At 56.1% G+C, this 26,078-nt stretch overlaps 1 protein-coding gene across 1 annotated transcript in view; it reads left to right on the forward strand.

Moving 5' to 3' along the window:
* DIP2A (disco interacting protein 2 homolog A) overlaps window positions 1-26,078 on the forward strand; it is a 91,540-nt gene that overhangs the window by 57,012 nt on the left and 8,450 nt on the right. The window contains 15 exon segments of the mRNA XM_032629611.1: window positions 1,250-1,364; window positions 2,745-2,884; window positions 6,000-6,136; window positions 6,574-6,654; window positions 7,099-7,226; window positions 9,651-9,765; window positions 14,374-14,575; window positions 15,433-15,542; window positions 15,640-15,720; window positions 18,058-18,181; window positions 23,077-23,198; window positions 23,305-23,416; window positions 24,611-24,720; window positions 25,224-25,354; window positions 25,838-26,006. Of these exon segments, the coding sequence (XP_032485502.1) occupies window positions 1,250-1,364; window positions 2,745-2,884; window positions 6,000-6,136; window positions 6,574-6,654; window positions 7,099-7,226; window positions 9,651-9,765; window positions 14,374-14,575; window positions 15,433-15,542; window positions 15,640-15,720; window positions 18,058-18,181; window positions 23,077-23,198; window positions 23,305-23,416; window positions 24,611-24,720; window positions 25,224-25,354; window positions 25,838-26,006 (1,877 nt within the window).

Genomic DNA, 26,078 nt, shown 5'->3' on the forward strand with positions numbered 1-26,078 from the left:
CCGGAACGTGTTGGGTGCCCCGTGGACACGGGTGCGTCTCCTGCTCTGTGACTCGGGGTCTCGTGGTGACTCACGGGTGCGTCTCAGATGTGTTTGTCAGGACTCTCCGTTTAAAGTGGTTTTGACACAGTGGACGGGAGATCCGTGCCTGAGCGGGTCTGACCAGAGTGTAGATACAGCCAGAGCCCGGTTCAGGCTCCCAGCCTGTGGCCTGTGCCCCACTGCATTGGCTTGGCCGCTGCGCGTTCCCGGCCGCCCCGTGTCCTCCCGGGGAGTTTTCTCACTGCTTTATTAACACCTGTGTGTCACTGTTCGTGCACTGAATCCGCCCTGGACCAGAGGCTGCCTTTCATCTAATACCCTGTCCAGCTGTGGCCCCGACACTCGGGAGGGCACCCTACATTCTAGCACCCCAAAGCCTCTCATTCCCTCCACCCACCCCGAACCCCGAGGGCCCCGCCGTCCTGCCTCCAAAGCACCAGGAGCTGCCAGCTTCTCCGAGCCTCCACTGCGGTGCACCCGTCGAGCCACCAGGAGCCCGTCCCGGGGCTGCTGCCCCCCAGACCCCAGATCCCACCACTCCGAGTGCCCGTCACTTCCCTGTAGCTCCGAGCCCTCTGGACGGTCTTGTGTGTCCTCTGCTGGACACAAGGACCCATGAGCAGGTCCCCTCCTTCCCTGGAGCCTCGCTGTGCAGAGAGAGGGTGCAGGTCATGGTGCAGCCCCGGGGCCCCAGTGGGTGCAGGGCTGTGCTGACTCAGGCCCTGAGCGGGCAGCACCCAGCCTCCTAGGAGCTGAGTTTTCATGGCCCGGTGACACTGGCGGAGAAGCAGGGACAGAGAGCTAGGCTGTGCCCACAGGAGAGGCACGGCAGGGCTGCTTGGCAGAGGCTGCAGCTCCAAGGCACGCCCAGGAGAGGGCGCGCACGTGGCCGGGGCCTCAAGCGGTGGAAGGTTCGGCTGCGGCTCCATTAGTGCCCTGGGTCACCTCCCCTTTGGCAGAGCTGCCAGGAGGCGGGTGAGGCCGTGGGTTAGACCTCAGAGACAACGCCGGGCTGAGAGTTGGCTGCTTGTTTGCTGGTGATTTGAGAACGCGCCCTGTTTTTCATAGAAAGAGCCCCACCACCTCCCTGTGAGACTTTGACTGTGAGGTGAAGGGGTGCAGCCTCCAGGCCCGGCGCCGGGCGTCCCCCACGCCGCGTGCCCGTCAGCCTTGCACTCAGCTCTTGCGTCCACTCTGTCTCACGCAGGGTCCATATCCTCCTGTGACGCGTTCCTCAACGTCTTCCAGGCCAGAGGGCTGAGGCCGGAGGTGATCTGTCCCTGCGCCAGTTCCCCGGAGGCGCTCACGGTGGCCATCCGCAGGTAGACCGTGCTGTAGACGCTTAGTTCTTCCTCGTTCAGCCGAATTACCTGTGGTAGCAGATTTGGTTGATCTGTTCCCGAGCAGGAGAAATCGAGAGCAGCGACCGGCCCTGGGCCCGTTTCCCAGGCGTGTTGGTGCTGTAGTGGGGCAGCCCCGGGTGCCACATCCAGCAGCCTGTGTTGGCCGCATGTCGCACACCGGCCTGGTTTGTGGCGCAGGTTCGACAGCGGCTCCCTGGGTCGCGATCCCTGGATTCTTGCAGCATGGGGGCTGGTTTTCCCGAGTGTCCCTCCGATCCGGAAGGCCTTGTGTCCCGCAGTAAACACTGCAGCCAGGACTCGCCCCTGTTCCGGGGCAGGGTGGCCGGCGGCCAGCGCGCATCAGCTGTGGACGGGGGCCTGTGCCTGCGGGACCCTTGACCTCCCAGTGGTGCCCCCAGCCCCGCCGCCCCCAGGCTGCATTGTCTCTGGGCTCTTCCATGTCGCTCCGCAGGCCTCCGCCGGTGTGCCCCTCAGCTCACCTTCCTGCCCAGGTCGTCCCCGCTGCCCTGGGCGCCATCCTCGGCTAGAGGGCAGCGTCCTCGCAGCTGAGGGTGACTTAGTGTTAATTTTCCACCCTCGACTCAAATTAGCCTCAGCTGCGGTCTTGTGTTACGTGTGTGTATTTATGAATGGTGGTGTAAGTGATGGTAAAATTTTAGTAGTAATTAGCATTGAAAACAGCGTCTTTGTTCTTCACAGACCATGAGGTGGTCTTCGTTCCTTTGTTCTATGGTGACTTCTTGTGCTCGGCAGAGTAGTGTTTTCCCGCTGGAGAAGATATGACATTTGTTTCTCAGCATCCTGGTTCCTGCTGCTGCGAAACTAGTCCGGCCCAAACTTGGCGTCGCAAACAGCAGCAGTCACTTTCCTGCCTCTCCTGCTTCCCACGGTCAGGGGTCGGGAAGGGCTGCTCAGGGCAGTTCTGCCGGTAGTTTGATGGTCTCGGGCTGGCTCGGGCTGGCACGGGCTGGGGAGTGGCCGGCGCTGCGTTGTTCCTGCGTGCGGTCCCAGACTCCTTCCCCTGGCTTTGGTGCTCGCAGGCTTGCTCCCAGGAGGCGTGTCGCTCTGCTCACCTGCTGCTCGGGGCTCCGGGGGATGTCCCAGGACGGCCTGGTGGAAGCGTCCTTGCGGCCCACAGGGGCCCCCTGCAGAGGAGTGCGTGGGGTGGGGCGTCGTGCAGACCTGTGGAGACACATGCTGCCCACCAAGGTCCTGCAGCCAACGTCCCCACAGCCGGCGCAGACGGGCACCTGGCTGCTCATCGTCCTGTCGGCAGGGGGCCGTGGTCCCACGCCCACGGGCTCTTTCCCCTTGTCAGTTAATCAGTTTTGTTTCCAGGCCGCCTGACCTGGGGGGCCCTCCTGCAAGAAGAGCTGTGCTGTCGATGAGCTGCCTCAGTCACGGGGTGATCAGACTGGACGCGGAAGAGAAGCTCTCGGTCCTGACGGTTCAGGACGTCGGTCAGGTGATGCCTGGAGGTGAGGTCACAGCTGGGGATGGTCTTGTCCTGCGGCCGGGTGGCAGCAGAGGCTCTGGAGCACGCGAGCACCAGAGGGCTTCAGGTGATTCCCCATGTGAATTGGGATTTTAATTAGTAACATATTTTTTGCTTTTTGCCTCCCTTTGTATCAAGTTAAAGTTGTGCTGAAATACGAGGTGTGTCTATGGCCTGTGAACCGGACTCTGGTTCCCCACCGTTGGGGAAGTAGTGCCAGAGCTTGGGTTCTGGGTGCTCACTGCGCACCAGGCAGTCGTCACGCCTCTCTCGAGGCCAGGCGTCAATCTCAGGCCCCTGGACGTCTGCAGGTAACCCAGTGATGAGACTGTCTCTACATCCTGACAAGGGCCTGTTAGGGGAGCAGCGTGGCCCTGAAGGTTCCCAGGGATCCCTGTGCTCCCGGAAAGGCCCCGGGCCCAGATGACACATGCGTCGCGGGGTGTCTGTGCCGCCGTGGCAGCCGGCGAGCGCAGGAAGGTGACGGCGCTGTGCCCTGAAGCTCCCCCGCAGGCGCGAGCACACGTGGGACCCAGCGCAGGGTCATGGGGGAGAGTTGAGAGCAGAGCCGGACCCGGGAGGCCCTGTGGCACTGAGTTGGGGAGCGCCCCTCACCGCAGTGACCCTGTGGCTGCTCCAGCTCCCCTCCTCCCTGTGCTGGCCCTCCTGGGCTCCGGGCAGCTGCCAACCCACCTGGGCACCTCCAGAGAGCGGCCCCATCTCTGCGCCAGTCGCCCCGTCTGCTGCTCTCCGGGGTACAGGGCCTGCATGGGCGGGGCGTGAGCCGCCCACGCTCGGGGACAGGCTGGGAACCAGCGGGAGGGCCACGGGCCGTGGTCTGGGCCTGTGCGTGTGCCAGAGGTCGGACACGTAGAACAAGGCGGGACGTTTGAGTTTGTTTCTAGTTCCACTTTCTTAGAAGCGTGAGTTGTTTTTTCCTTGCATAAGTCTACCAAAAATAAGGACTCAGCGGTTCTGTAGAGGCAGGAACTCCAGCATAAACATTTTATGAGGGGTAAAGAGCAGGGTCTTTCTGATTTTTAGTTGTTATGTGGCGATCACAGTAATTCTTTAAAAGATGGTGAAATATTGTAATAGTGATTCTTTTGATTGAAAGTATAAGGACTTTGGTTTTATTCTTAAACTTGGACCAGGTTCTGTGTGTGTGCACACACTCCCCCAGGCACGTGTGTGCTCCCTCGGGTGCGTGTGGTGTGTGTGTGTCTGTGCACGTGCTCCCCTGGGTGCGTGTGTGTCTGTGCACGTGCTCCCCTGGGTGCGTGTGTGTCTGTGCACGTGCTCCCTCAGGTGTGTGTGTGTCTGTGCACGTGCTCCCCTGGGTGCGTGTGGTGTGTGTGTGTCTGTGCACGTGCTCCCCTGGGTGCGTGTGTGTCTGTGCACGTGCTCCCCTGGGTGCGTGTGTGTCTGTGCACGTGCTCCCTCAGGTGCGTGTGTGTCTGTGCACGCGCTCCCTCGGGTGCGTGTGGTGTGTGTGTGTCTGTGCACGTACTCCCCTGGGTGCGTGTGTGTCTGTGCACGTGCTCCCCTGGGGGGTGTGTGTCTGTGCACGTGCTCCCCTGGGTGCGTGTCTGTGCACGTGCTCCCCTGGGGGTGTGTGTGTCTGTGCACGTGCTCCCCTGGGTGTGTGTGTGTCTGTGCACGTGCTCCCCTGGGTGCGTGTGTGTCTGTGCACGTGCTCCCCTGGGGGTGTGTGTGTCTGTGCACGTGCTCCCCTGGGTGCGTGTGTGTCTGTGCACGTGCTCCCCTGGGTGTGTGTGTGTCTGTGCACGTGCTCCCCTGGGTGCGTGTGGTGTGTGTGTGTCTGTGCACGTGCTCCCCTGGGGGTGTGTGTGTCTGTGCACGTGCTCCCCTGGGGGTGTGTGTGTCTGTGCACGTGCTCCCCTGGGGGGGTGTGTGTCTGTGCACGTGCTCCCCTGGGGGGGTGTGTGTCTGTGCACGTGCTCCCCTGGGGGGGTGTGTGTCTGTGCACGTGCTCCCCGGGGGGGGGGTGTGTCTGTGCACGCGCTCCCTCGGGCGCGTGTGTGTCTGTGCACGTGCTCCCCTGGGGGGGTGTGTGTCTGTGCACGTGCTCCCCTGGGGGGGTGTGTGTCTGTGCACGTGCTCCCCTGGGGGCGTGTGTGTCTGTGCACGTGCTCCCCTGGGTGCGTGTGTGTCTGTGCACGTGCTCCCCTGGGGTGGTGTGTGTCTGTGCACGTGCTCCCCTGGGGGGGTGTGTGTCTGTGCACGTGCTCCCCTGGGGGGGTGTGTGTCTGTGCACGTGCTCCCCTGGGTGCGTGTGGTGTGTGTGTGTCTGTGCACGTGCTCCCCTGGGTGCGTGTGTGTCTGTGCACGCGCTCCCTCGGGTGCGTGTGGTGTGTGTGTGTCTGTGCACGTGCTCCCCTGGGTGCGTGTGTGTCTGTGCACGTGCTCCCCTGGGTGCGTGTGTGTCTGTTGCCGGGATTGTTGCAGGTCTGAGTCAGTGAGGACCTGGGGGGTCTTGTTTTCGGCAGATGCGCAGCCTTCTCTGTGTCAGCCCCAGGGTTGTGTTAGCACGGCACGCCGGGGTTGTCCCTTTCGGTCTGGTTGTGGCGTGGGCGGGGTCTCTGTTGTATTAGCATGCAGGCGAGTGCGCAGATCTGGGGGGAAACGCACACGCAGCAGCGCCACCCTCCACTGCCTGCCCTCCTGAGGCTCTGGGCCACAGGCGGCCGCATCGGTGGGCACGCTGCTTGGTGAAGACAGAAGGGGGTCATGGGGCCGCGGGAGGGGCCCACGCTCGGGTGGGGTCATCAGGCCTGGTGTGGGAGCCAGCCCGAAAGGCAAAGGTGCGAGCGGATGGCACCTCCCATCTCCTGCGGGTTCAGGAGGGCGGTGCCGGTGGGGACGACAGAGCCCGCGTGACTGGGAGCATTTCTGTCACCTTCAGGTACCGCGTGTGGAACATGCAGGCTTGTGGCCAGAGGGGTGTGAGTGTCCAAGCCTGGAGCACACGAACTGTTCGTGTCCACCCTGCAGAGGCCAAGCCCGCGGGTCTCTGGGGATGGCCCATCTCAGTGTCCTCTTTGTTCGTGCCCTTGAGGGTTGTTTTCTCTCTTTAGCTAACATGTGTGTTGTGAAGGTGGAGGGGACCCCTTACCTCTGTAAAACCGATGAAGTTGGAGAAATCTGCGTCAACTCCAGCGCGACGGCGACAGCATACTATGGGCTGCTTGGGATCACAAAGAACATCTTTGAGGTCCGTGCCTGGTCCCTACTTTGTGCAGAGGCCGAGTCCGCAGCTGCGGAGGGGTGGGAGGGGATAGTGCGGCTCTCGGCAGTGCCCGCTCTGGCAGGCCAGCCCTGCGTGGGCGCCTCGTGGCCCTGACGGATCCAGGTTGGCCCAGGGAAGCTGGCCTCCGGGCTGGAGCCGTGGGGTCGTCAGGAGAGTCCAGCGAGTGCCCCCCAGCCCCCAGGCCGGGACGGGACAGGCCGGGAGCCTGAAGGGGGTCTCACCAGACGGCAGGGACTCTGGCCCTGGTGGGAGCCCCTTCCCCTCCAGGGAGACGCGGTGATGCCCGTCTGAGGAGCCACGCCCGGCGCGGGCAGCGCATGCCTGGCCCTCTCTCGCGCCCGCCTGCCGCTCGCTTGATCCCTGTGGACCGCGCCTGACCTTGTCCTCCCCACTCTGTGCAGACTGTCCCAGTCACGGCAGGGGGCGCGCCCGTCTCCGACAGACCTTTCACCAGGACAGGGCTGCTGGGCTTCATCGGGCCTGTGAGTATGTCCTGCTGGCAGCCCTGGGCCTGCAGATGGGCTCAGAGCTGGGGAGGGGTGCTGCTCTGCGTGCCCTGTGCACAGGACGCCCCCCAGCAGAGTCCCGGCTCCAGAACGTCACTGGGGCCGAGCTGGGGAGCCCTTCTGTGGCACAGGGGCATCAAGTCCTTGACAGACTTCACCCTCGGCTGCATTCCCATCTCTGACCTTTCCGGTGCTGATGCCTGCCCTGGGTGCCCCTCGCCCCGCCCCGAAAGCCTGCCAGGCTTAGGGCCTCTTCACCCCTGGTGGCCCCTGCCTGGGTCTCCCTGTCACCGTGGGCAGGGGGCCCGCTGGCCCTGCCTGTGAGTTACTTGGTCTCCGAGCTGTCGGGTCTCTGTAGCAGGGCCTGAGCCACAGGGCCTGCCCACGTGTCCGGGGCCCGACCAGCGTCCTTGCCTTCAGGATAACCTGGTCTTCGTCGTGGGCAAGCTGGACGGGCTGATGGTGGTGGGGGTCCGCAGACACAACGCGGACGACATCGTGGCCACCGCACTGGCCGTGGAGCCCATGAAGTTTGTCTACAGAGGCAGGTGATGCGCTGCGGGTCCCCTTGCCGTGCCTTTAGGTTCCTTCTCTAGCTAACCTTCGAGAGGTCTCCTGCAGTGGAAGGAAAGCCCGGTGATTTGAATACACAAAACCTAAAAATTCCTGTTCATCAGAGGAACTTCACAAAGAACAGGATGACATTTGCAGCGAGGATGCCAGAGTTGGAGTCCTCACCGCCCACAGAGCTCATGGTTCCTTAGAGGGTGAGATCCAGACCTCGACCTGGGCACGGAGCACAGTGCGCGTGAGGGCGAGGGCACCTGGGCAGCTGCCAGAGAGCCTCGGGAGTGCGGGCTGGAGCGGAGGGCACCCTTTTGCCTGAAATCACCCGAGGCCGTTGTCTCCTGGGATAGAGTCAGTTCGCCTTCTCTGAATGTGTTAGGCAGTCACTTTACAGATTCTCATGTCCATAGAGCACGTAAGGGGGCCCCTGGCCCGGGCCCCGGGCAGCTGGGGCGGGGAGGGGGCGCCCTGTCCAGCTTGTCCAGCTCCGAGCTATCTTTGCCCTGGAGGAGGCGGCCCCTTCTCCTAGTTGGTCCACTCAGCCACTGCATTTCTTCACTGTATTCTTCTCAAGGTAGTGCTTTCGTTACTCAAGCTAAGGTGCCTATAAGCCTGGCTGGAGCCGTCCTTTGAATATACCTTAAAGAAACGATCAGGGAATTCTGCCAGTGGTAGGTGAGCATGGTCTGCCGGCCCTTCTCCGGGTCAGGATGACGGCCGCGAATAAGCACTCGGGAGAAACCAGCAGGGTGGGCAGGCCTGGTGGGTGCGTGCAGCCTGGAGCCGGGGCGCACAGGACTCACAGCAGAAACCGGAGACACCGTCAGTGCAAGTGTCCACCGAGCGGACTCCGGGGTAGCCCACGCCTGGTCCTGGGTGCGTTAGGGAGCCTCGCATGGCCACCGACACCTGATGGCACCTGGAGGTGAAGCCGGCCCAGCGACTAGTGGGGGTGCAGGGTGGTCGCACTGGCGGATGGAGAGGTGCCTACCTGCGTCCACCAGGGAGGAGCTGTGCACTGGACGAGGTCACGGTGTCCCGACAGGACAGTGTTTAGCGGATGGAGTAAATGTAGGGCAGAGGCGGCTGTAGAGTGAGCTGATAAGCTGGAAAGCCAGATAAAGAAATTTCTCCAGAAGTCAAGAAATAGAAAGTTTAAAAGAAAGATTAAGAGGGAAGCGGAGCAAGAAGGGCTGGCATCCTGAGAGCAGACTCAGGTGGGGGGTGCGTGTCTGGCCCCTGAGGAAGGGGGCCCGTGGGGTGGGCCTCCAGCCAGGCTGCGTCAGACTCCCCAGCGGAGGGGCTGGAGCCAGAGGATGACAGTGCAGTAACGTTTTAAGTTTTTCAGAGGAACTTTTTTTTTTTTTTTTTTTTTGCCGTATGCGGGCCTCTCACCGTTGTGCCCTCCTCTCCCGTTGCGGAGCACAGGCTCCGGACGCGCAGGCTCAGTGGCCATGGCTCACGGGCCCAGCCGCTCTGAGGCATGTGGTATCTTCCCGGACCGGGGCACGAACCCGCGTCCCCTGCATCGGCAGGCTGACTCCCAACCACTGCGCCCCCAGGGAAGCCCCAGAGGGACTATTAACCTAGATTTTATATTCATCCCAGGATGTCACTTAATTGTGCAGTTGCAGTGAAAGTATTCTTGGGTCCGTGAGGTTCAGAAGTTTTGTCACAAAAAGACCATGTTTGTGAAAACACTTTTGGGTGAGGTACTAAGAGAAACAAGATGTGTGAAAGTAAGGAAATGTTAATACTGGGTAAAGTTTGTTGCATTAAAGAGAGTGGGTGCACGTGTGCATGTGTGTGTGCCTGTGCGTAGCGGCCAAAGGAGCAAGCCAGAGAAGGTAGGTCAGTGAGGGCCCAGAGCTAGCTTGGCAGCCGTGCCAGCAGGATGGGCGTGATGGGGAGACAGATGCTTGTCTCATAAAGAAAAGGAGAATCCACTCAAAGTCCAAAGGAAGAAAAAGGCAGCACAGAGAAAAGGAGAACATGTCGAACTTCTTCGATCAGACGCGAGAAAGAAGACCACTGCCGTCAGCCACAGACAGGAGCAGAGTGATGGGTGGTGCGAGATTTCATCTGGACGAAGAAATAGATAATTAACAGAACTTCTCGACAGAGGCTTCTGCATAAAGAAGTACATCACATAGATTAACATTGCAATTAAGGAAAACGTTCTTTACAACGTGTGCCTGGTTGTTTGCTGTGCACTGAAGTGCTCTCTGTTTTGTGAATCGAAACTTATTTCATCCACATTGGAGGAGGTTCGTGGCTGCTTCCCTTTAAATTCTGTTGGACAGCGTCTCCCTCCAGCCCTGCTGTGGCTTCCGTCTGGGCAGGATGGGGCGTCCGCGTCCCGGCCCCCCTTGCTGGGCCATCATCTCTGTCCCTTCCTCCCCCAGGATCGCGGTGTTCTCCGTGACAGTGCTGCACGATGACCGGATCGTGCTGGTGGCAGAGCAGCGGCCCGATGCCTCAGAGGAGGACAGCTTCCAGTGGATGAGCCGTGTGCTACAGGTGGGTGTGTGTGGGCACTGGCTGAGCGCGAGCTGACCCTCGAGGTGAGGGGTGGCCCCGCGGAGCTGCCATCCACCGGGGTGAGAGATGTAAACTTGCATGCATCGGTGTTGTGCTTTGAGAATTTCAAACGTGTAGCAAGGTGGAAGCACAGCCCAGTGAACCCTTCGCGCCTGGGCTGGGGCTCCGCGTGCTTCCCACCTCGTGACACCCGTTTGACACGCACGTGCCCTCGGCCTCACCCGCGTGCTGCGCACTGTCCTTCCCTACACGTCCACGTTTACATCCTTAAATAATGAACTAGATTCAACAAGTTCTTTTGCCGGGAAGGGAGTAAACTTTGCCTTCAGTAAAGAGCACAAACTAAGTGTCCACTCAGCTTTACTGAATGTAACTTACATGTAGAAGGAGCCCATTTTCAAGTGTCCAGGTTGATGAGTTTTGACACACGTACAGACCCAGGTAACCACAGGTAAGAGCGCTCCCGTCTAACGGGGAACCGCTGGCTGCTTTGTGTCGCCGGGGATGAGCCCTGCCCCCTCCCTGGACGTCCGTGCAGACGAATCTCCGTGTTGGCTCCTGGTCTGGCATTCTTTCCCTTGGCATCACGTTTGTGTGGTTCCTCGTGGTGTGTGGATCAGTGGCTCATTCCTTTTTATTGCCAAGTTGTGTCCTTTTGCTTATCTGTTCACACCTTGGTGGACGTTGGGTTGTTAATTTTTGGCTCTTGTGAATAAGGCTACTGTGGACAATAGTGTACAAATCTTTGGGTGAATTTCAGTCCTGGTGGCTTTTCAGGGAAGCCCTCTGGTGTCCCGACAGCTCCGGTTGGTTTTGTGGCGTGTGCTCGGCCCCAGCCGCCTAAGAAAGGACACTTGTACAGAGCAGACAAAGTCCAGTGTCGGGGAGGCCAGGGAGCTCTGAGCTTCAGAGGATCGGTTTTTCTACTAATATTTACAACGTTTATTTTTAATGAGAATTTTTAATGTTTTGCTATGGAATATTTCTGATATACGAAACATACAAAGGAGAGTGTAACAACCCCTGTGTGTCCATCGCTGCTTCAGCAATGACCAACAGTCAAGGCCCCAGCCGAGCCCCGCCCATCCTCCCCGCTTCTCCCTCGGGAGTGCTTGGAAGCAAATCCCAGACTCACAGATTTTACCTGTAAATTTGAGTATTTCTTTCTTTAAAAAAGAAGTACCAGTATCACATCTTAAAAATTAACAATAACATTTTTATTCAGGTATAATTGACATGTAACACTGTATTAGTTTCAGGTGTACCACACAATGATTTGATTTGGTATATGTAGTGAAAGAGTCACTACGTCTAGTTAATGTCCGTCAACACAGAGTTACAGTATTTTTTTCTCGTGGTGAGCACTTTTAAGATCTACTCTCTTAGCAACTTTGAAACACACAGCACAGCATTAATAACTACAGTCCCATGCTGTACATGGCATCCCCGGTACTTATCACCTTATAACTGGAAGTTTCTCCCTTTTGATGCCTTCACCCATTTCTCCCCCCCACCCCCCCACCCCTCACCTCTGGCAACCACCAATCTGTTCTCTATGTCTGTGAGCTCATCTTTTTGTTTTTGTTTTTAGATTCCACATGTAAGAGATCATATGTTTTTGTCTTTCTTCATCTAATTTATCTCACTTAGCATAATACTATGAAGGTCCATCTATGTTGTTGCAAATGGCAAGATTTCATTCTTTTTTATGGCTGACTAATATTCCTGTGTGTGTGTGTGTGTGTGTGTGTGTGTACCACAGTTTCTTTATCCATTCATCCATTGATGGATGCTTAGGTATGTTGGCTATTGTAAATAATACTACAGTGAACAGAGGGGTGCATATATTTTTTTTAAGTTAGCATTTTGGTATTTTTTTATTCACTTATTTATTTGGTTTTGGCTGCATTGGGTCTTCGTTGCTGCATGCAGGCTTTCTCTAGTTGCAGTGAACAGGGGCTACTCTTTGTTGCGGTGTGTGGGCTTCTCATTGCGGTGGCTTCTCTTGTTGCAGAGCATAGACTCTAGGCACATGGGCCTCAGTAGTTGTGGCTCTCGGGCTCTAGAGCGCAGGCTCAGTAGTTGTGGCACATGGGCTTAGTTGCTCCGTGGCCTGTGGGGTCTTCCCGGATCAGGGCTCGAACCTGTGCCCCTGCATTGGCAGGCGGATTCTTAACCACTGCGCCACCAGGGATGTCCAGCATTTTTGGTTTTTTTCCAATAAATACCCAGAAGTGGAATTGGTGGATCATATAGTAGTTCCATTTTTAGTTTTTTGAGGAACCCCCATACTGTTCTCCATAGCGGCAGCACCAGTTTACTTTCCCACCAGCAGGGCACGAGGGCTGCCTTTTCCCCACATCCTCGCCAACACTTGTTGTTTCTTGTCCTTTTGATAATAGCCATTCCAACAGGTGTGAGGTGATATCTCATTGTGGTTTTGATTTGCATTTTCCTGATGATTAGTGATGTTTAGCATCTTTTTACATACCTGTTGGCCATTTATATGTCTTCTTTGGAAAAATGTCTATTCAGGTCCTCTGCCCATTTTTTAATTGCATTATTTGATTTTTGTTTTTTATTTTGCTGTTGATTTGTATGAGTTTCTTATATATTTTGGATCTTAACCCTTATCAGATATATTATTTGCAAATATTTTCTCCCATTCAATAGGTTCCTTTCGTTTTGTTGATGGTTTCCTTTGCTGTGCAGAAACCTTTTAGTTTGATGTAGTCCCACTTGTTTATTTTTGCTCTTGTTGCTTTCGCTTTTGGTGTCAAATCCAAAAAAATCATCACCGAGACTGATGTCAAGGAGTTTACCATAGCCTATGTTTTATTCTAGGAGTTTTACGGTTTCAGGTCTTACATTCAAGTCTTTAATCTATTTTGAATTAGTTTTGTGTGTGGTGTCCAGTTTTCCCGACACCATTCATTGAGGGGGCTCTCTTTCCCTGTTGTCTGTTCTTGTCTCCTTTGTTGTAAGTTAACTGACCACATATGTGTGGGATTATTCCTGGGCTCTCTATTCTGTTCCATTGATCTACATGTGTTTTTGTGCCAATACCATACTGTTTTGATTACTATAGCTTTATGATATTTGAAATCAGTGAGCATGATACTTCTAGCTTTGTACTTCTTTCTTAAGATTACTTTGACAATTCAGGGTCTTTTGTGGTTCCGTACAAATGTTAGTGTATTTTCTAGTTCTGTGAAAAATGTCATGGGTATTTTGATATTGCATTAAATCTGAAGATGGCTTTGGGTAGTATGGACATTTCAACAATATTAATTCTTCCAATCCATGAACTCAGAATATCTTTCCATTTATTTGTATCTTTTTCAATTTCTTTTATCAGTGTCTCATAGTTTTAAGTGTGTACTTCACCTCCTTGGTTAAATTTATTCCTAGGTATTTTGTTCTTTTGGATGTAATTGTGTATATAATTATATATATATATATATATATATATATATATATATATATATAATTAAATATTTAGTCAACTATTCAAATTTCCTGGATTATCTAATGTTTAGTATGTGTGTTAAACTCAGGATCAAAATAAGGTAAAAATGGCACTTGGTGGGGCCAGGCTTTTAAGTCTTTTTTAATTTTTTGTCTCACTATGAACTAGTGGATTATAGTTGTTATATTTTTGACAGTGGTCAGTGGGAGCCTCTTCGGACTGGCTCTTGAGCCCTTTAGACACACCTCCTGGGTTCTTTGAGGCCACACCTGGGAACAGGAAGCTCGATTCCTGGGGAGGTGGTGCATTTTGTGTCCTAGACCCGACACTCCTGGGGCCCCGCTGCCTTCTAGGGGAAGTGGAATTTAGGCACTGTCTGGGAACTTGATGTTACTGGCTTTTTTCAGTGGACAGAGTAGGAGGTGATGTCCGCCTGCTTTGCAAGATTACCTGCATCATGGGTTTATGCTGCTAGTTCCAGCTCAAGACCTCAGGGTTTTTTCTTAAGTCACCGATCTTTCTCCACAATGAAAAATTGCAGTGGTGATACTTCCAGCAGAAGTACTCATGCCCTGAGGCCACTCTGCACACACCACAGTCTCCAAATAACCGTCTCCACACTACCTCTCAAAGTGTGAAATTTCCGAGCGCAGCTTAAGATGTTTTTTCAGTTCTTTTTGCCCGTGGGACTGGATTAATGAAATTCCTGTGTTTAAAGTCACTATAAATAGATTCTCTCTGGGGCTGTGCTACCAACCTGATTCCACTTTGGTTGAGTTCATTTGTTTTATTTTACTTTCAGTTGTTAGGGATTGCTTTTTTAAATTTTAAGTTTTTTGTGTGTAAAATATATACATGGTTCCAAATTTGAAAGCAAGGTGTATTCAGAGGAGTCCAGCTTCTGCCTGCCTTGCTGTTCACTGCTTCTCCCACAGGAAGTCACTTAACTACTTTTACGGCTTTTTTTTAATGTGAGCAGTTACAGATTTATATTCGATTGTGTACATACACAGAACGTGTGTGTAAGTGATAGGAAATGCACACTCACCTCGCCATGTTTCTCTTCTAGCAAAACGTCCCAGAGGTCACAGTTCCCTGTCTCATGCCCCCCCTTCCAGGCCATCGACAGCATCCACCAGGTGGGCGTGTACTGTCTGGCCCTGGTTCCTGCGAACACCTTGCCCAAGGCCCCTCTAGGAGGGATTCACGTTTCTGAAACCAAACAGCGCTTTCTGGAGGGGATGCTGCACCCGTGTAACGTGTTAATGTGCCCTCACACGTGTGTTACCAACCTTCCCAAGCCTCGCCAGAAGCAGCCAGGTTAGTGTACATCACACAACACGTCTATTCCGTCTTCAGACTGCGGCAGCTACGCTTGTGTTTAACTGGTGCAGCCCTGTTGAACGCTCCATCTCTGGGGTCGGGGCTAAGAGCTAGAGCGAACGGCACACCGAGTCGGTCCCCACCTCCTGCCCCCCAGGGGAGAGCACAACCCCACGTCCCCAGCATGGGGGTTCTCCCCGCCTGTTAGCACCCACCCCAGGACTGGATTCAGGCCTGGCGTCTGAGCTGTGGAGGCTGCTCCCTGGGGGCAGAACTGATGCCCAAGAGCAGCCCTGGAGCTTGGAATCTAAAGCGCCGCTGCGGCCACCATTGTGCCGTGGGGCGCCGGCCACGCCGAGGCCACGGGGCCTGTGGGCGCCACGCGTGCTGCTACTCGGCTCTGTCATCAGCCACAGTCACCGGGTTGACCTAGGAAGCCCCAACAAACGGTCAACTTCCCTTCCCTGGTTTAACTCTTATGTACAGTTTTTCATTCCTTTGGTTATGTAAATTTTTAGTCAATGCTAACCTTTGTTGATTATTACACACATAAAATATCATTAAATGAAACACACTGGTAAAACAATGAGATAAATCCATGAAGAGTTTAGCTGTGGTTGAGGTCAGTCACACCTCCCCAGGGCACCTGCCGTGTGGTGAAGGTCTCCATCTGGCTTGTTTGTAAGAGAGAGGTTCTGTTTGTCACTTAGCATACATAACCCTTGTAGCTGGTTTCCCGAACACCTGTGTCATAGTGAAGAATTAAATGCCTGCCTGTTCAAATAAAAAGTTGTGTGATGATTGCCTCTCAGACGTCACCCACCTCTCACTCGCCATCCCCCCTCATTTTCTAGAGGTTGGGCCAGCCTCCATGGTTGTTGGGAACCTGGTCGCTGGGAAGAGAATCGCTCAGGCCTCGGGGAGGGAGCTGTCTCACCTGGAGGACAGTGACCAGGCGAGGAAGGTAAGGGCGGGTGGCTGGAGGGAGGAGGGGCCTCCCTGGCGGCTGGGAAGCCGCCAGCACTGAGCGCCCCCCCCCCCCACCCCGGTGCGCCCCGCAGCTCCTGTTCCTGCCCGACGTGCTGCGCTGGCGGGCCAGCACCACGCCCGAGCACCTGCTCTTCCTGCTGCTGAGTGCCAAGGTGAGGCCGCCCACGCCTGCGGGCCACGCACTGCCCGCCTAGGAGGGGGGCTGAGGTCTGTTTCCCAGCCGTGGCGCTCAGGCTCAAGGCCTCACGTTTGGAGAACAGCAAGCCTTGGCACCCAGGCCCCGGCTGGCCTGCCTCTCTCTGTGGGAGCCTCAGCTTCCACACAAGCCACACAGTTACCTTTCTGTGGCTTTTATATTTAACAGGAAAATTCTCATTACCTTGTCTTTTGATAATGAATAGTATGCATGTAAGTACTCCTAAGTAAACTAAAAGGAAATGTTTATTTTGTAAAGATTAGGAATTTAGACCTTCTACATGTGTTGATAGCTTTAACATGACAAATACTGCTTACTGCCCTGATCCTGGGTACCTTTCAGCGGGCGTTACATGATACCAGGGGCTTCTAGGGTATAAAGGAGAAACTGTAAGTTATGGGCCAGTAGACAAACTATGGAAACATGAAAAATAACAATGAAAACCCTACGTGACTCGCTGTCAGGCGCTCCCGGGCCCACAAGGACGCTCATGCTCTGACGTCTTAGCAACACTGGCCTTGGGACTTCGCTGGTGGTCCAGTGGTTAAGACTCTGCACTCGCAGTGCGGGGCCCAGGTTCAGTCCCTGGCTGGGGAACACAGATCGTGCATGCCGCATGGTGCAGCCAAAAAACAACAGAAAGAGAAACAGCAGCCTGGCTTTCAGTCCTGCTCATTACTGGCCACTGCTCCTTCATTCAGAAACATTGATTGCTGCCTGCTACCTACACAGTGTTAAAGAAGACAGAAAAGGCCCCTGTTCGCCAGACAGTGAATTAAGTCTTCCTGTGGCTGATGGAATTCTAAAGCCAATAAGTAACAGTTGACCAAGATAAAGTCAGCTCATGGCGAGAAGCTGAAAATCAGTGCAGCTGGGGCTGTGAGGCGGCAAGGCCGGGGCACTGGGCTGACCCCAGGCGTGAGCCGTGAGGGGTGTGACGGGGCCCGTGATTCCGAGCGACTCCTCTGGATTGTAAGAGGGCAAGGGTGGGAGCAGCGTGCCAGGGGGCCGTGGTCCAGGCGAGAGATGGCCATTCAGAGAAGAGGACGTGGGGATGTAGACACGTGGGGGGGGGGGGGGTCAGAGGCAGGCCCGCGGGATCGAGGGTGGCCTGCGTGGGGGCTGAGTGCCTGTGCAGATGGGGCGCTTCCCAGGGAGGAGGGGGCTGTGGGTGGGCGTGTCCAGAGACACCACCAGGAGCACAGTCAGCCCAGAAGACCCCATAATCGTCTTTAAAGCTCAGAGCTTAGGAGGAACCAACAGAAGACCACCTGGCCTTCTCCAGGTGCATTCCAAAGACTTGTAAGTTTCTGCACTTCATTTGGCTTGTCAACCTTCTCAGGTTTGAATTGTCCTTAGGTCTCCAAGGATATGCCGGCTTTCGACCCGGGAGGAGGCCTGTGTAGCAGGTGGTGTCCCTGGCACGAGGTGGCCCCTAGCCTTGGGGACTGGGGGGGCTCTGGGCCTTTGGGCTCCCGGTGCGTGCCTGGCATGGCGCTCTGTACCTCGGCTTGGGTGTGAGGAGAGTCTGACCTGCTGTGCAAAGCCCCCGGACCTGCGTGGTGCGGCCTCGGCCAAGGAGCAGTGAGGGGTTTGGACGCTGCGCCGGGCTGTCCTGGAGGCCGGTGGTGGTTAGGCCGAGGGGCGCCGTACTCCTCCTGAGAAGGACCGAGAGAGCTGTGAGGCCTGACTCGGGTCGGCAGGGGGAGGGAGGGTCAGCTCGGAGCTGGTCCCTGGCCCAGCTCTCCTCCGCAGAGACCCAGGTGCGGGGCGCCCCACCAGCCACTCGTCCGCCCAGGCTCCCTGAAAGAGCAGCCTGCGGCGGCCCAGGCCCCGGGACCTGGTGGATGGGGTGCCTGAACGTGCGTCAGGGTTCAGTTTAGGTTCAGTTTCTCATTTGCTTATGTGTGTTTATATTCAAGATAAGGGTTGCTTTTAGGGAGGGAGAGAATGGAATTGGGGGTGTATGTAGAGTGGTGATGATTTATTTTATAAAAGAGACATTGAAACAACGTGGCAAAATACTAGGTAATGAAAAACTGGATATTTATTACATTGTTCTTTATACTACTGTTATATTTAAAATATTTTATCATAATGGCCAAAAGGGTTTTCTTCAATCGCCAAGTCTTTGACCGTGGTGGACGACCAGGCTCTGAGAAGACTGCAGACGGGTCTGGAGTGGCACCTGTCCTGGTTCCTGACCACAGGGGCTCAGACACGGGCTGTGCGCAGAGTGTCCATGGGTCGTCCCCTGCCCCCCGCTCAGCAGTGCCCACGATTGCTTTCCTAGGGCACAGTCACCAGCACCACCACCTGCATCCAGCTGCACAAAAAGGCTGAGAGAGTGGCCGCTGCTCTGATGGAGAAGGCCAGGCTCACCACCGGGGCCCACGTGGCCCTGGTCTACCCCCCAGGTAAGGACCTGCCGGCCTGCCCTCTGCCCGTGCCCACCCTGTGCTCCCGTCACACGTGCCTCCACCCCTGTGAGCACTTGTATGTAATTGAGTCCACTCTTGCCTGTCCTAGTGCAGCCTTTCCTTTCTGTTTGCTTTCTTCATCTGGCTGTTCTTCCCGCATCTCTCCCCTCTGTTTTATTACTAGAAAGCAAACACCCTTGTAACCACCAACCAGGTCGAGAAATGGATGTTTGCTTTTCCTGTCCCAACCACCTCCTCCATTCTCCAAAAGTAGCCTCTGTCCTGACCTCTGTGGTCACCATTTCTTCCATTTCTCCATAGTTTGATCACCCAGATGAGCGTCCTAGTCGTCACAGTTTAGTCTGCCGATTTTCTTTAAATCTGATATATTTTTAAGTCTCCTTTAACCTGCAGGCTGCCTTCTGTCCATCTCTTCTGTGGCCCTGGAGTGTCCCCGCCGTCTGGAGTGGCTCCGTGTGTGCCGCCGGGGCGGCTGCTCCTGGGCTCCCACAGGGAACCCCGGTCAGACTCCCGCGCAAGACCCTAAGGCTGTTTCTTTCTTTTGCAGAATTAGCACGCTAGCAGCCATTGACATTCTCTGTCCCGCGTTCATTAACGCTTTAAGGGTCACTAAATGGTGGTGTTCTAACTCTGTCCTTTCTTTTTCACTTATCAGCCATAAGCCCTCGTTAGTATCTGGTCACCCAGTGGTAGAATTCAGCTGTGAAAGGTAGAGTAAGTGTTGCTTCTTTCCTTCTATCAATGAAATGAATTCTGTTTCTTGTCGCACCCTAGTGGGAGCTTGCTCCCACGTCCTCGGGTGTGACCTCCCGCCCTAATGCCTCCTGCTCTCTGCTGGGACCAGGTGCCCCGGCCAGTTCTCCGTGGAGCCTGGTGTTCACAGCACCAGTTTGGGCCAGGGGCTCGTCCCTCCTGGGCTGGCCGCTGGCCGTTGGCCCTTTCCTTGAACAGAGCTCTGATTTAAAGTGAGTATAATAATTATATCTTGGAGACAGGCAGTGCCTCATGAGTTCATACTGCTGCACCCGGTCAGATTCAGGGTTACAGGCTTTTACTGAACCCTTCTTGACGTTCCATCTGCTTTACGCCTGTGTCTCCCTTCTTCCCTACTGAGAATCCTGATTCTCCAGGATGGGAGTCGATAGAATTCAAATATCCCAAGATCACTCACTTGCTTTATCCTGTGTCACAAGCAGCACCTCCAAAATAACGGTAGTAATACGTGACCACCTGTGTGATTTTTGAAAGCAGCTTAAATATTTTCACACGTGCTTTCTCAACCCGTTTTCCCTGTAGCTGTGCTCTCTGTGTCACCGGGGCGGGTGGGGCTGGGGGCCTGCAAAGCCGGCCTCTCCTCACCCTCAGTCCCGGTGACTGCGTTCAGTCTCTTTCTGCCACGCTGGTTCTCTAATTGGTTTCTCAGGAAGGGTTCATGGGAACAGTATCCCCTGAGTTCTTGCTTGTTGGTAACAGTCTGTACACTTCGTAATGAAAGTTGTTTTTGCTAGATAAAAAAATCCCTGACTCACATTTTCTTTTCTTGAGCCTCTCAAATATGTGTCCATTTTCTCCTGGCCTTAAGCATCAAGTCTGACGATAATCTAATTTTCTTCCTCTTATGAGTCACTGGCCTTTTTGCTCTAGGTGCCAAAAGGACATTTTTTTCCCTTCTTGAAGTCCGGCATATGGTTGTAACATTGATTATTACAGGGCAGCATTCTCTTACCTAAGGTATCTTTGGAAGGCAGCTATGCTCACCACTGTACCTTCAATGCCGTACAATGTATAAGGTATCTAAATAAGAAGATGCAAATCTTTTCTTTTTTTTTTTTTTTTTTTTTTAATTTCAAGGAAGTTTTCTAGAACCGTAGTCTTTTCTCTGTCCCTTCCCTTGCTTTGATTTTCTTCGCATCTCCTGACTGCTCCCGTGGCCCACGTGTTAGGTCTTCTCTGTCGTTTTCCCCAGGAGTGTCTCCGTTGAGTTTCCAGTCTCGTCCTCTTCGTGGTTTCTGTGTCCATTGTCTTGTTTGCTCTTGGGCTCCTTCTAGTTCCATCTTCGTTTCTGAAATGATTTTTTATAATTTCTACTTCTTTCCTCATTTTTCTAGTTCTGATTTCGGTTATTCTTTCATGTCTTGCATCATTTTCTTAATGCATTTTAGCACATGTTAAAATGGGCTGCAGTTCTTATCTGCTGACTTTGTCTGGACAGATGACGATCTGCCCCTGATTCTTTTCCTTGTACCTTGGGTGGGACTTGGCCCCCGGGCCATCCACACGGACCCCCCACCCCTCCCGCCTCCTTCTGCGCCCCGCACCCTGAGCCCCGAGCCCCACTCTGTGGGCCTCTCTGTGTTGGGCTGGATTGCTGGCCCCTAACCCTCATCGCTGCTCACTGGCGCCGGTGAGTGGGTGAACGGTTTCCGTCCCTCGCCCTGCTCTCTGATCAGACCCACAGTTGTGGGAACAAGATGCCTGCGCCTCCCCAGTCGGGACGTCTGGGCCTCCTGGGGGCTCCCAGCCCTCCCGGCTCCCTCTGGTGCCACCTGGCTCCTGTGGAATCCCCTCACTCTGCCCAGCGCGGCCCCTATAGCCCGTCTTCCCGCCGGCGCCGTCTCACCTGCTCGGTGCCTGCTCTGCCTCGTCTGCCTTGTCTTGGGGTCCTGGCTCTGGGAGTTTGCTGCTTGGCTGTTAGGGGATGCTTTCTCCTGCGTCTGGCACACAGGTGGTGGCACTCGGAAGACCTTTCCCTTTCCCTTTCCTGGGCGGCCTGGGCCTTCGCTGGAACAGGAATCACAGGTTTCTCTGGCGTGGCAGGTGCTTCCCCAGGGTTGTAGGTGATTTTCTTTTTTCCACCCTTTATAAGTCTGTTGTTGTTTTGTCTGGACGCTTGTTGGTTCTAGTTCAGGAATTTTACTGGGAAACGCCTGGGTCTAGGTCCTCTCTCACTTTCCTGCCCACTTAATCTTCATCTCAGGAAACTGTTCTTTTTCGTTACTGCCTTTTCTCCCTCTTTTTCATGCTTCTGGAACTCCTGACTCAGGTTTTGGGTACCGTCTCTTTTCAGTGTGTCTGGCAGGACACGACTTGTGCTGGGCACTTTCTCCCTGCTTGTGGGATCTGGGGGCCTCTTCCCAGGGCGCTGCCGTGGAGGGCTCCCTGCCCGGCAGCCAGGGCGAGCTGGCAGCCCGGCCTGTTTCTGGACGTGGACGCGTGGCGGCTCGGACACCTCGGGCTCCCACTGGCGTTACAGTTACGCTGCTCTTTCCGGTCCCGGGAACGTGCGGTCACTTCTCTCCAGGACTGATTGCAGCTCCCACTCTTCTCGTCTCCCTGGCCTCAGTGTGAGGCAGACATCTCCCCGGCCGAGATGAGGCCAGGGACACAGCCGCTCGGGAGCCCCGGCCATCACCGTCCACAACCGGCGGAGAGCCTGGGAGGACCACGGCCATGCAGGGGCTCCGGGCTGCAGCTGCAGGCGTGCAGCGTGAGGACATGCTGGGGGTGAGGGATGCTGAAGTAACAGGAGAATAGGAGAAAAGACGGAAGGAGGCCCGACGCCTCTCTCTCTTTGGGGCATGTTTGACACTGTTTATAAAAAATTTTTAGTGAATAAAGGAAAATACTTGTTGAAGTCCTGAATTTACAACCTTACCAGCAGGTGGAGAGTATAATGAATAGCCGGAGGGCAGATCCCACCCTGCTTGACGTTTTGCACATGCACACCGGGGTGTGTGTGTGTGTGTGTGTGTGTGTTGCACGCGCGCACATGTTGTGCATTTCCTGATTTACTGCGAGGGGCCAGGACTTTCTCCTTACAGGGGTGTGTGGCCCTGGGGTGACTCTGGGAGCTGCAGGTGGGGTGCGGGCAGGGACAGGGCTGCCCCACATGTTCGCCTGGTGATGCCAGGACAGGAGGAGGTGCACACGCAGGGACGGCAGGAGCTGCATGAGCGCGTGGAAGTGAGTTGCTGAGGGTGCTTTCTTGTGTTCAGTTTGGTGACACCTCTGTGGCGCGTGGGGCAGAGTGGCCCTGCTGGGTGTGAGGATGCTCACACGCGTGCCGACCTGCCTGCTGGCTCTGTCTCCTGAACTGCCCACACGCACAGCGCAGATGGGTGGTCCCTGGTGGGTGGGCTCAGGCCCGTAAAGATGACCGTGCTGAGTACCCCTGGCCCTGCTGGAGCATCGTGAACTTGTAATCCGGTGAAACCCGTGAGCTGGGTTAAACGTTGTGTATTTATTTTGACCCTGGAATCAAAACAGCCTGAGACTGGTGTCTGGTAGCCAGATGTTGTCAGGCAGTGCCTTGTGTGATTTGACAACATCTGGAGGAGTCTCCAGGGTGTGGGACTCAGGTGTCCTCAAGTCGGACTGAGTTCAAGAGGGGAAGATGGGTTTTAAGTGTGGTACAGTTCCCCCCGAACTTGAAACACATGAAAGAGTTGAAGGAGCAGCCAGTGGTCCCACGTTGTGGCGCGGGGTTGAGAGCGGGGCAGGGACGTCCTGGCCCATCCACAGGGGTGGGGGCCTCCCTGGAGAAGTGGCCAGGCCCCCCATGTCAGGGCACAGATGAACGCGAGAGGTGCAGGGCTTCCGGGGTGGGCAGCTCGCCTACCCGCCCTCCACGGCCTCCTCTGGGCCATGACTGCGCCCCCCCCACCTCCTGTCTGGGCGGGGGGTGACCTGCAGCGGGGTAGCTCTCTGTCCCTCCGTAACAGCGCTGTTCGGTGCACACCGTTAGTGTGGAGGAGGGTGGTTTTATTCAAGCACAGCAGGTGAGGCCCCCGGTCTTTCTCGTGGATCCATGGCCCTGGATGTGGAGAGCAGCCTTTGACCCGCTGACGCCCTCTGACCCTGTGTCTCCCCAGGGGTGGACCTCATTGCCGCCTTCTACGGCTGCCTGTACTGCGGCTGCGTGCCCGTCACTGTGCGGCCCCCGCACCCCCAGAACCTCGCCACCACACTTCCCACCGTCAAGATGATTGTGGAGGTAGGCAGGCACCACGGCCGGCAGGGCGGACCTGACCGTGGGCCCGTGTGCAGTTCACTCCCAGGCGCCGAGTCTCACTTGTGCCTTCAACCCCTGTGCCCTGCAGGTCAGCAAGTCTGCGTGCGTACTCACGACGCAGGCCATCACGCGGCTGCTCAAGTCCAAAGAAGCACTGGCCGCCGTGGACGTCAGGACCTGGCCGACCATTCTAGATACAGGTGCGCGTCCTCGCTGCGTTGGTGTGCTCGCTGGCCCCGCCAGGATCAGCCCCCTTTCCTTCCTTTGTTGTAGGGATTGCGTTGTCGCCACGTAAACATAAAGGTTGGCTAAGAGCAGCTTAGCAGCTTCAGTAAATGGTGAGAGGCTACTAACAGGAGGCTCGCCGGCTGGGTGCCTGACAGCCTATGTCCACCAGCTCGAGCCTAGAGCCGGGCGCGCAGAACGGAGGGCGGCTGGTGGGGAGCAGAGGTCCTTCCAAGGCCCGGCGCCTGTGGACAAGCTCCCCTTGCTGCCTTTCATGCCCACGCAGCGGTTGGCAGTTGCGGGGACATAGACGGTGCCCACGGCACACACACACCTGTCCTGGGTCCCCATCATGGGTGTGTGCTCCCGCGCCCCAGGAAATGCTTGTGGGCCCCCTCTGCCTTGGCCTGTTGGGTCAACCATCAAGACACCCCAAACCAGCAGCACCCTGCAGGCTCCATCGGTAACTCGAGGCGCACGGCCACGTGGGTGCCAGCCGGCAAGCAGAGAGGGGTCCCTCCTTCCCCATCGCACCTGGTGGGTATAGGTGCCTGTCCTTGCCCACCAGGGCACTGCCCACGAGAGGAAGTCAGGGACCGTGTTGTCAGTGGCCACCTGCCTGATACCAGCAACAGGCACGGGGAGCTGGTCCAGGGCGGCTGGCGGGGCGCCCAGGGGTGGGCCCGGGAGCAGATGGGCTCCGGGGAGTCCCCTCACGTCACCCGCTCCCTGCCCTTGCCTCGCCTGCGCCCACCTGTGCGTGGTCAGTGCTGTGCCCATCTCATGGTCCTGAAGGAACGCGGTGAAGCACCCAGAGCCCTGGGGGCCCATCCTTAGCACTCACTGTGCACAGAGATGTCGGTAATCCTGGCTCCATCACAGGCTCTGGGACCCTGGCCAAGTCCCCGCTCCTCTGAGCTTTCCTGTGGGGCTCTCTCGGCCCATCTCCAGCCCTCTGTGTCCACCTTGTCCCCTGTCCCCATCCCCACATGCTCGGCGTGGTCGCGAGGGTCCGTTCCACGTGACCTTCCCTGCGTGCACACGCGGTCTGCTCTCCCGCAGCCTGACTTCTGCTCTGAGCTCCCCAGCTCCCCAGGTGCGTCCTGTCTCCTCTCTCCCCACGAGAACCTGAGCTAGCATCCACGCCACCCATGTCTCCTGACCGACAGATGACATACCCAAGAAGAAGGTGGCCAGCATCTTCAGGCCCCCGTCCCCAGACGTGCTCGCATACTTGGACTTCAGCGTGTCGACCACGGGGATCCTGGCGGGTGTGAAGGTGGGTCCTCTGGCTGGAGCTCCCCTCCACTCCGGCCCCTGACACAGTGGGCGGGCAAAGGGCAGAAGGGTGCTGGCTGCAGGTGTGTGCAGGCCCTTCCTCCTCCCAGAGCTTAAAGCAGCAATTTTGCTCCTTAAAGGTTGTGTTAAATACCAATATACCCCAGGATTAGGTTAGCCTGAGAGTGACGCGTGTTTTAGTGTTTTATGGTAATGTCTAAACTTTCTGATTCATGACTATCTGGCCTCGAGGACCAGGTGACTCGGATGAGTCTGTCACATTAGCAGGCACCAAACGCTCCACTAAAGTTCTCTATTACCCTGAACTTTCGCCTAGAAGATTCCTAGTGTGCCATACCTGGGTACTGATTGGTGTATGTGGGATTGGGGCCAGCCACCCTTTCAGGAAGTGAAGGTGTCCGGCCGCTGTGGGCAGCAGGCACTACCGTCAGCCCTCCCTCTTCCCTCACATCACTGAGCAGAGCTTTCCTTTCACTCCTTGAGATGTCGCACGCAGCCACCAGCGCCCTGTGCCGCTCCATCAAGCTGCAGTGTGAGCTGTACCCCTCCAGGCAGATCGCCATCTGCCTCGACCCCTACTGTGGCCTCGGCTTTGCCCTGTGGTGTCTGTGCAGGTGAGTGGAGGGTGGGTGTGCGGGTAGAATCCCCCCACTCCTTACCCCACCCCCAGCTGAATTGCTTCTTCAGACGCCCCCTTTCTAAGGTACATTTTTGACGCCCACCAAGCAGAGGATACATGTGTGAGTGGGTTGGTTTGTGTGGGTGTTTGGTGGGTTGGAGTTCGGGTCTGAAATTGAGTAAAAGAGTAAAAATGCCTTTTTATTAAGTGCACACTCTCCGTTACTACTAATTCCATCCAGAACAGGGAAGTAGGAACCCATCTTTGTAAGCAGAACCCCCCCGTCCTTGCCGGCTGGCCCATCCCTGACAGCGACCCTGGATCCTTGAGTGCTGGTGGCGGGACCTGCGCCCCCAAGTTTTCTACTGAAAGCCCCACTCGGCCAGAGCAGAAAGGGTGGGCTCTGCCGGGAAGGGCAGTGTCCTCGAGGGGAGAGGCGCCTGCACACGTGCTGACCCCGCCCCTGTCGCTGTCGCAGTGTCTACTCGGGACACCAGTCGGTGCTGGTGCCCCCGCCGGAGCTGGAGACCAACGTGTCCCTGTGGCTGTGGGCTGTCAGCCAGTACAAGGCCCGTGTCACCTTCTGCTCCTACTCGGTGATGGAGATGTGTGCCCGGGGCCTGGGCGCGCAGACAGCGGTGCTCAGGGTGCGTGCCGTCCGGGCCTGGAGAGAGCCCCGGACCTCTCCCAGCAGCCGAAAACCCTCCCGGGGCGCCCCG

The sequence above is a fragment of the Phocoena sinus genome, chromosome 4, assembly GCF_008692025.1.
Source record: "Phocoena sinus isolate mPhoSin1 chromosome 4, mPhoSin1.pri, whole genome shotgun sequence".
In the NCBI taxonomy this organism is placed as follows: Eukaryota; Metazoa; Chordata; class Mammalia; order Artiodactyla; family Phocoenidae; genus Phocoena; species Phocoena sinus.